At 40.6% G+C, this 11,107-nt stretch overlaps 1 protein-coding gene across 2 annotated transcripts in view; it reads right to left on the minus strand.

The window, feature by feature from the left end:
• Positions 1 to 6: 6 nt before the first annotated feature.
• chinmo (Chronologically inappropriate morphogenesis) overlaps positions 7 to 11,107 on the minus strand; it is a 48,840-nt gene continuing 37,739 nt past the window's right edge. For both annotated transcript variants that reach the window (XM_018025203.2, XM_018025193.2), the window contains exon 7: positions 7 to 4,641. In XM_018025203.2, coding sequence (XP_017880692.1) covers positions 4,409 to 4,641 — 233 coding nt within the window. In that variant the 3' untranslated portion in view covers positions 7 to 4,408. The remainder of the gene's footprint in view (positions 4,642 to 11,107) is intronic.

The raw sequence follows: 11,107 nt of genomic DNA on the forward strand, positions 1-11,107 counted from the left end.
GTGTACCACTATTTATAGTACTTATGAGACATACAAATTTTTGCGACGTATCCCGTTTGTGTATAGGCAGATATATTTGTTTCGTACACTACGTATACGTGTGTGTATTGTGTGCGCGCGTGTGTGTATGTTCCTATCCTCACATACGTAAACGACACATAACACTTGTTAATAATCCCTCTCTTCGCAGCGTCTCCTTTTTTTCTAGACACCCTTCTCCGCCGTCTGTGACTAATTTTCACCTTATTTCAAATATATCCTCGTAGCCCATCCTTGGGAAATTGGTTTATGTCGAATTCAGTCCCGAAGGAAGATCGATATCACCCTCGCGTGCGGATCGAAACGTCTCTCGCCGTTCTATTTTTCGAAAACGTCCCTCAATGTTTACCTTTGCCAAAACATTCTCGTTTTGTGCGTACACCAAATCTCATTTTTCGTATTCAATTTTCCCTCGATCGTCTCTCAACCGAAAAAAATCCTCTAGATGTTCGAAAGCCCGAGTCCACGAAATTCGTCGACGAAACGAGCACGCGTGCACTTGCTCGACTTTCTCTGCGAATGTTCTACGTTCGAATGCTACTATCGCTTTCGTCAATTCACCCTGTGCATCGCACCGTCGTGATACTTTATCTTCTGTTACTTTTGTGCGTTAAACGGACAATATTATAATGTACAATACGTTTGTTTAGATCTAATTTCAACCTCTCCTTACGTCAGAACATAGTGATTGCATCCATGAATCAAATGTTTCCGCCGAACGATGAAATCACTGCCATAACTTTTTTTTTCGTTTTTCTTTTTTTTTCTTTTTACCTTGGAAAACGGTAAACATTTTTGTAAATTGTCACGCAGCCTGGCACACCCTCTCACGCAAACATGCACGCACACACGCGTACTCACATTCAATGTGTTTACATAGTGCTCGTATATGTATAATTGTACGTATCCGATAATGCGGCTTTGTAAAAAAAAACTGATCCATTATTATAATCATACGTAGAGCTTATTATATCACGTGTGCTCGCAATCTCCGAAGCTCCTAGCGCAATTAGAAATTCCATAATCAATGTGAAAGCAAAACTGAAAACTTCTTGAATATGAAAAGATATTTATAAAACCTGTTAGTATAATAACTCTATTCCATTCTTGTGAACAATCGTACTCTTACCCTTGTGTCAAACTCGTTATTGAAATTGTTGCTTGGATGAAAATGTATATTACATTAGTTTCCTTAACTGGGATCATCATATGAAAATGTACGTTGTAGACCAACAATAATCGAATTTTATGTTTCATTAATTTGCTGACACTTTCATATAATTAAGATCCTGGCACAAGGAAAAAGAAGTGTTACGAAGCAATGGGAGACGAAGAAATTTCCGCTAGGAGCTTCGAGATCCACGATTGTACCCTGTTCGAAATCAGGGTATAACATCAGGAGAATAATATTCCGACACTAACCAGATGAATAGCAGCGGCTATACGGAATGTACAGGTGGTCATTACGTATAATGTATCGTGATCTCTCAGTGTTCCCTGTATTTTGTATTATGCGTTCTTATAAAAAGACGATGAGGTAGTACTGTCATACGTATCGTCATTTGGCAGAATACGCGGACTACGTTTGTCCACGATTTGGTATTCGTGTAAAAAATGAGATTTAAAAGGAAAGGAAGAGAAAGAAAATTAGAACACATGTAACGTGAACAAAGAAGATGAGGCTGGGAAAGAACGAGACAACGAAAACGGGCAGGAACAAATTATTTTCCTCTCGTTAAATATATCCTACATCTCACGGTATGAACGTTTTTTGTTAAATACTAAATAATCCTCTATCAACTATTGTCTTTGATATCTTACGGTAGGCGTATCGTTGTGAGACAACTCTCGTTAAACTTTTCTCTGTAACGTAACAAACAAATAAAAAAATAAAAAAGGCGGTAGGATAGATGGGAGGAGAGAATAAAAAAATAATAATACATGAGAGAGAAAACAGAGGCCGGACGGTAACAAGAAATAACAACTGGGAACGTATGGAGGAGGTAGGTGAGGAAAATAAAGAGAGAGGTAGATGTCCGTAATATAAACGCGTCAAATACTGCAACAAGTAATATCGTGGTGCCATCCTGACTAGGAGTATCTATATATCTATCTATAGGTACAAATTGTAATATAATGAACTATTGCATTGATCACATTCCTATACAACCGGTAGTCTAGTAAATTATTCCTTATAATGCTCTCCTGTCCGTACTGGTCTATTGGTTCCGTATTACTTTAATATATCCCTATTATATTATCCGCGACTATTGCTTCGGACAAAAGTCCGTCATTTAAACATTGTAAACAGGTAACAAAGTGGTAGTGATTGTTCGCGCGACGTTCAAAAAATGTGTCGCGTCCGCGTCGTATCGCGATCTTTCCAAGCGAATGCGAAGCTTCTCCCTTCACGATCAGGTATACAATAAATATATAGGTACTCGTTAAAAAATCGGATCTCGTACAACATGTATGTCTTGTTTTCCTCTTCCGCGCCATGAGACTTCTGTCCACGATCAGGAGGAACAGGAGTCACCTGGCGTTTGTTCCTGAGACGTTACAAAAAGAAAACGACGCCCTTACGAAAGAAGAGATCTTGAACAATCATTATTGCTTATTCTCTCTCGCGTTATGAACTGTGGCTTGAACGCATTCACCGAGAAGAATCTAAACACGACTTACGGTATAATCTATACGTGGTAACTCGACAGCCTGTCCGCGTTCTATATGTAATTGTAGTAATAATCTCATAAATCTTTTATAAAACGGTATATCTATACAAAAAGAACAGAAAAGATAGAGGCGAAATTGGTGCGTACGTAAAACGTATCACATTACATTCCGGATATGTTTCCACGATTTGTGAACGTGTAAAAATAACGGAGATTTCATTATCTATTGCAATAAATAGATTCCGACAATTTCCCTACAAGTTTGTTACTATGGAGATTGTTAAACAGTTTGTATATCACCCGTGTCTCGACCCTAGGCTCTTGACATCAACAGCAATAATAGTACCAGTGTTGCTTCTCTGTGGTTAAATCGGTGTATGTAACATACATACGTAACTTCAATCTGATGTAATTGCAGTTAATCAATAAATTCATCGGTAACATGTTCGTAACTATCGAATCAAGTAAGATAGCGGCAGTAATTAGACGACTTGGTTCATTAAAACCTATTTCGCAACAGCGCTTGCACCGTTTTCATCAATATTCTCGGTCTATATTCATATACATATTTCTACTATATATATAAATCTTTTAATTCGCGCACCCAGTCAAAGCAATCCAGATCGCTTTAAATGGAGACGTCGAACATACGGAAGATTTAAAAAAAGAACGAAGAGCAAAAGGACGAGAAATAAAAATATCGTGAAGTATCCCGCTTATGGCAATATGGATTCACCTGAGATATGCGTCTCTTCTTTTCATTCCATTAATCCTATTCGCTTCTTTGTGGCGTCGTAAATCTGTGTGTTTTAATTTCATTCGCGTCTTTTTACTTACGGTTCGGATCTTCCGGCGTTACGCTTGTCTCTATAGTTTCCCTAGTTTGTATCGCAATCCAGTAAAAAGCGTTTTCTTTAATAGTTAATAACTCTTACTTGACGTTGCACTTTCATTGACTAGTTTTGTGATTATTCTGCGAGCGTGTCCCCTATCTCCGTGCTTAGCCACGCGAGCCATCGGACGTCGACGTTTTCCCAATCCTCTTCATTCTTCTGTCTTCTTCCTTCTTTCTTCTTCTGTATCCATTTTTACTTTACTATTCCTCCTTTACAACAATCTTCCTCGTTCTCGTTTCGCGATCCGATCACTGAGACAATTTTTCTATTACGATCAACGCCTTGCGCCTCTTTTAAGACCGTGCAATATTCATCCTTTGCGAATCTCGAAAATACGGGACACTGAATTCAAATTTAAAGAATACCCACGAGTATCCTGTCTATATTCCCGTTTTTCCCATGCTCCATATTCCACGATTATATTCCGACCATTTCGGTCGACGAATCGTTTCAGTAGAATTCCAGGCAGACCTTTTCGAGACAGTTTAATTGACAACTATCAGAATCGAAGCATAGTGGATTGCGGGCGTTCAAATTTCTTGATCTGGCGACCAAAGTTCCGTTACGTCCGTTGTCAATCACAGCCGACTTCGCAAAGGATACGCTGGGTCCTGAGGGGATGAGAGCGGCGTTGACCAAAAGTGAAGATACTCTTCCTCGATCCAACTACGTGGTCCTGCCATTTCCGTCCCACTCGCAATTAACTCGTCGCAGAGCCGTCCGTTCCGCGTCTCTGCGACGATCACCGTCAGGACAACGACAACAACGACGATGATAACGACGATGACGACAAGGACGTCGTTACTGCGGCACGGTGTCCGACATCGAATGATTCGACTGTTGGAAAGCCTTCAGATTGAGCTCGGCTTTGTGCTCCCGCGCCATGTGCCGTCTGACGGTGTTGTTCCTGGTAAACGTTCGCGTACAGAATGGACACGACACCCTGATACCCTGGTGACGTTGCTTTATATGGGCGCGCAGATTCGTCTCGTAGCCGTACAGTCTATCACAAAGTGGACACTTCAGTTTCTTGCCTGAAACAGAGAGCCGAGATCCGAATTGTTATTATCACAAGTACGTTGTATGTATTCCCGATGTTTAACGTAAACACTCAACTAAAGCTTGCACGCATATATTTACACGTTTCAAGATTGGCATGTGACGAGGTTCGCGCGTGTACATATTTGTGCAATTTATTTCGCCTCTAAGTTTGTACGCGATTATGCCATATGCCCCGCATCCCGTTTACTTTGTGACGCAACCATTCAACAAACGGGATCCCGGTTACGCTGATGAATGAATTATATTCTACTTTCTTCCATTTGCAGAAAATTAAGTGTTAAGTAAATTATGAAGTCGCGCGTGGTGAACGTGTTTACGTCTAGGCCGGCTACAGACCTAGACAACATCGGCCACGTATGAGTATGCAGGATTTGCGCAGCCAAACGACGTCTACACTAGGCGAAATAAAATAAGAATTTTAATAGACGTAATAAATAGGACGTTCAGACTGTTTTAAACGTGACAGACTAATTGTAACGTTTAGATTTATTAGAGCAACTGAATGAGTACTTTGAAAACTTCGTCCTTGATTTTTATCAATGGAAATTAACAACTGGCGAGAGGATGTTCGCGTCATTTGAATTCAGCTGGTGAGAAGAATGAATAAGCAGAAGACGATAAAAAGTACGAGCCATAAAAATTAATAAAAATGCTCGTTAAATGCAGTTGCATTCCAAGAGAAGATTGCCGAGTTGAAAGAAAGGGAAGTGAGGCAACAATAAAGTATGCAATTAGAGAAAATTGGTTAGAACGAAAGGTAAAGGCAATGATGAATTAAACAGGACAAAAATAAGAGAGCAACGGAAGGCTTTGGGAGAAGAAAAAAGAAAGCAGGTAAAAGAGGATGTGCCCGCGGGTTATGTAGTCCTTTGAAACATGCAGAACGTCGCGCCGGTGGTAGCGTTTAACAACCGGGATGAGGATCGCTTCCGCGAAAGGCTACGCCATCTGCTTTGTCTGGAAATTTTCAAATTTCGCGTGTATCCACGATTATTACGGGACATCACCCTGCCTCGGCTCGATCCCTTGTTTCTCTCTCTCTTCCCTTCTCATGTGTATCTATAATCTATTGGAATGGAGCTATGGCCAAACTACGGCCGTCCAGGACCTCCCGTTGTGTTCCTCCTCAAACGACCGATTAACTTTGCCAAGAACTGGAGTTACCAATAGGATAAGTGTGGCTTGCAGTTGACAGATATCTCGTGTTTCGATTTCAAAACAGTATTTTCACGCCCCTTTTCTTTTTCTGGTGTCTAGAGAGTTGACCAAAGAGGATTCTATACGTCCAATCAAAAGCATAGAAACACGCTTAGAAAGTGTTTGGGACGCAACATCGTCTCCGTTATGTGCGAAGTGTGTAACGGGTTATATAAAATTTCGTCGAATCGCACGTTACATAAAATTGTTAGATGATTGTGTGGCAATCGGAGAAATTCGTCGAATTGTTGATTAGAACATCAGATTGATATATCAATCGATCGATCTTGATGCCAATATACATAATCCTATGTGTTGATCTATAGAATCTACTTGTAATAGCATTTTCAAGAATTACACCTATTTGAAGAACACCTGCTTGCACCATAGTGAACAAACGAAGAAGACACGAAGTAGTATCAAACAGTATATGTACAAATAAAATAATAAGATAAGACAATAGTTGTGTACAGTTCTGAACGGTAAATAATTTACCTAGCAACGATAGACCTGTCCTAAAAGAATTGCCAATTTGCGCAGCATATTTAGAAATTCATAATCTTACTTCATGCTTTCTTTCGATAAATAAAACAAAGCATTCATTCTTATTTATAAGAAACATAAGACATTTACGAATACAAATGTGGATGATTAGGTAAAAAATGTTTTAAAGAAATACTGTCAATGATATGCAAAATAAGATTAGGCTGAAACCAATTCGAAGGTCACCGCTTGAAAGATAGATAAAGATAGCGGATTGCACATGGAACGGTGAGACATGCAAAGAGAAAAGAATGCAGAAGAACGTCTTTTTTTTCTCCTCCCGATGCTGTAATTTTCGGGAAAAATTATTTTGAGCGTGAAGCTTGCCCACACGTGTGTGTGTGAAGCAAAATTCGCGGAAGGTGACCCTGACACGTGCTTGCAGAATAATAATACGAGCGGTAACGCGGCGATGTACAAAGTTCCGATACGGTGCATGTTAATAATCTACTCATAATCGAAGTCGTGTATTAATTATGATTACGTACTCTTTGAGTTAGTCAACTGCATGCTTCCTTTCTTTATAAAATGCCATATGCTTACTTCATACATGTAACATGCGCGTTTCACTTCATCGATGGTTAATCGAGTTAAGGTTTTACACTATCAGCAGTACTAACGAACCATGAATGAGGATTCATGACGTTTTGTCATTGACTCTGATTATTAATTATAAATACGCTGCCTGTGCTCATATAAGTCCCGTGTTTGATTAGTTGGGAACGAATTTTCTAACAGCTCGTTCAGTCCTCGTACGACGTTCACACTATTGAAAAATCAGTTACACACACTAGCAAATAATCAGAAATAAGGATAAAATATAATTAAATCATGTTTCGATGGTACCTCCATGCTGGTCGACTCGTTCATGGCTCGTCGATAATATAAATGAATCTTTAATCGTAATAAAATCTTCCCCACTTTTTCTGTCGATTTTTGAGCAGCATGGCGAATCGTTTCGAAATCCGACTTACAATTGAAATCACCTTATCATCGAATGGCGTCCAATCTCAAGATCTCTTTTAATCTCTGATCCCGCTTTAGGCCCACGTCACTTGAATTGAATTACAAACATGAGCTGAACCATTACTTAATACGAGCTCAGCAGAGTTCCCGTCGATTCCTCGAAACGCAGAAACCCTGACACGTTCGACGGAAAACACGACCTTCGATCGTTGGCGCGTGCCCGAAGGGCCTGGAAAGCCCGCAACATCTCTGGATTCTTTCGCGAGCTGCGAAGAGGGGAAAATGGAATGGTTTGGTTGACGTAGCGATCCTCAAGTTCCAACCCACTCCATTCGCCCTCGTTCTGACCCTTTTTCTCCCTTTTCGACTTGAATGGATCGAAGGCACGAACAAAACAGAAAGAAAGCCTCGACACAGCCCTACCACAACCCGCGCCACACCGACTTCCTATAAACCAGCTGCCACCCCCGTTAAGTACCAACAATCTTAAAGGCAGAATTTTTCGACCTAGGGTAAGTGAAGGTATTACTACATTTTTTTAACCAAGATCAACAATAAAATACAATATATTAAGAGATTGGCATTCCAATTATTTCCTTCAATGATATGTCTGTAGAGTACAGTATTCAGCAAATTAAGGTGCTTGTTGACTTCAAAGTATTTAACGAGTTCTTTATCATTGATGAATAAACTCAGATCCATCCGAAGATTTATTCAGACCAATTTGATGCCCAAGGGATTGAATAATAATCTTTGACATAACCGTTGGACGTGAAATAAAAAATCTTCGTAAACTTCTGAGATGCAGGGCATATTCTTATCTCAAAAACGGGTTTCTCATTTCTTGAAATCAAACGTTACGATTATTTAACGTCCGTTACGTTTATATGGGATTCATGAGCTGCTGCTCGTCAAAGAAAAAGATTCTTTTGGCAAATCTTCAAAATACTTGTTTCCCGCCGCGACATCGAAGACACGTGACCAACTACAACGCGTTACTACTACATGTCTGTGTAGATGTATGCATACGTGGGTAGTTTCATCTATAGAATCAAGATTCATGCGTCAATCACATAACTCTCCGGAAAGTCAGAATAAAAAAACGCTCTTCGCGAGCACATGCATGTGCGTGACCGTGAAAAAGAAAGTCTTCGTCGCATCTTCTGGTCTCGTGGGAAATGTAGGCATCTCGAATGAGAAACGCGTGATAAACGAAGCATCATCTTACATTCTTCCACGCGATGTTCTTCATCGAACGCGAGGAAGAGAAGAAGAAATTCGGTAGATGGTAGCAGCGTGGATTGGGCTAGGCTAGTCCTTGACACACTTCGTTCGATACGATGGCGCCAAATTGATCGTCGCCGACCGGGCGGCAACCTTTTACCATCGTTTGAACCAAACCGAGGATGGAACAAAGAAATAGACATTAGGAAACTCCGAAAGAAATACGACATCCGTCGCAACAAGTTGCTGATATTTTGAACACTATCATTTTCTTAATTTACGTATTTTTTCTAACTTTGATATCATCCATCAAAGTGTAGGAGAATTCGGAATAATCATTAATGTGACACAGACAGAAAATATAAAATTCAATATTGATACTTTTTAATTACTCTAAGAGTACATTATCATATAATATATATGTCAAATAATCACAGTCCATCCTTTTTGTACTCGACATATCCACTGAAGATCTACTCGTCGAGAGACATCAGAGGGGGGCAAGTAGGAAGCAAAGGAGAAAGAACGAGTAGCAAGAGGGAAAGGAAAATCAATGTCAGGCAACGTGCGTTGCAAGGTGAAATCAAAGAAGCTCGGACCCGGACCGAAGAGCAACCTCGCTTCCCTTCTCGGGAGACGAAAGGAGAAAGGAACCCTGTTTCGATCTAGCTGGTGTCGTTGCAAGGGATGCCAACCCTCCTGTGTGTAGCTCGGTCGGAGACCAAGAGAACCATAACCCGCACAACGGTCCACTTTCGAGACCTCGCTGAATCGGAATATAACTATCGAGCTCTCTCTTTCTTTCTCCATCTCCCTTCTGGCCTCGACCACTTCCGTGGTGACATGATTTCTCGCGTTCCTGCCTGATGTTTTGACTCTTCACTCTCAGTTTCACAGGCGACGCTTAAAGAAGACCTGCGCCTTGAATTATTTATGGTGATCCAGTCTTTCGATACATGAACGGGACGAGGGATCGAACTATACCTTAGCAGGAAATTATTCTACTGCTCGGATCGGAAGGAAGCAAGGACGAATTCGACGATTCCCTCTACGTTTTTTACCGCTTGTTTTTCCATTATTCCTTTAAAGTTTATTCTCTACTTAAAAGAGACTTCAATTAACCAACTCCGAGAACTTAGTGGTAATCAGCCAATAATTCGATAATGAATAGTAAAATAACGTTGAAACGAAATAGAATTTTTCAGAGAATAATCTTGCTATGACCCAGATGATGTTCGATAATACACATACACGTTATCGTGACGTGGAGTGTGGAGCTACCGTTATCTAATACGGTAAAAATGGGCATACAGTTGCTACTATGTTATTTTCTGATCAACCGTGATGATCGAATTACGAAAGCTATTGTTCTCTGCAGATGGTATTCCGGATGATTATTCTCGTTCAATTTTGATTACATTATAATTCCTTAAATGAAAGACGGAATATTGATATCTGATCCGATATGAGAACAAAGAATTTTTATCTGAATTTAGAAAACCTGTTTAAAAAATTTCTTTCTTGCCATCCCATCTTGACCACCGCCCGGGAACTGCCCCAAAAAATTCATTAATGGATTCGTTTCAATTGTAACTCGTATTTTCCATCCAACGAGACAAATGAAAAAGGAAGGGAAAAAATGGGTTGCGGTGCGAGGCACGGACTCGTCGAAGACTCTCGCAGGGAGAGAAAGAGAGAGAGAGAGAGAGAGCACACATGCACACACGTCGAGTGTATGTACACGCGCGGAATATGCTTGAACCGGCCCTCAGTGAGGCGCGTAGCCGCGCACACAAACGAGATCAGAGCACGCAAACCTTGCGCGTCCACGAACTTTTGGCGGCACGTGCACTCACACAGGGAGATAGCCGGTCGGCCCCGTTGGCCCGACTGCTGGCACATAACACACATAAACGCGATCAGCGTCTCTGTCCGTGCACGCACGCATTCGTTTATTGATTGGTGCGTGCCGCGGTAGGTCCGGCTCTACGAATTTCGGCGCCCCGCATCGGACTCAGTCTGGACGTGGACACTGCCCGTTCTCCGATCTTATCTTACATTTTTTCAATGAAAAGACTGTTTTACGAGTACCTAGACAAATTATGGAAACATTGAAAAGACTGTTTCTCAATATCAATTGTAACTAATGAAGGCTATTCATTTTGTTATTGGTATTTAAGAAATTGCTTTTAGATATTTTAGCATTGGAAGTCGAAAGAAGATTTCTGGTTTTCGAATCAGCATTGAAATTTTGTGGAACCAGAAGAAAATTATAGGTTTACCGAGCTTCCGAAGCGAAATTATTCCCTACTAATAACTGAATTTATTTCCCCGCGGGAAATTTTTCCCCTGCGTTCGAAGCAACCACGACCGAATCCAATGTATCCCAGGCTACCTGCTAATGAAACTACCAAAATACAGCGCGAGACATACTAAAATTAATCATCGCTCGCGCTGTAAAGCAGGAAAGCTAAATGACATTGTAAACACAGAGAACTATAAAAATAA

The sequence above is a fragment of the Ceratina calcarata genome, unplaced genomic scaffold (genome assembly GCF_001652005.2).
Source record: "Ceratina calcarata isolate Rehan_Ccalc_2016 unplaced genomic scaffold, ASM165200v1 scaffold119, whole genome shotgun sequence".
Lineage (NCBI taxonomy): Eukaryota > Metazoa > Arthropoda > Insecta > Hymenoptera > Apidae > Ceratina > Ceratina calcarata.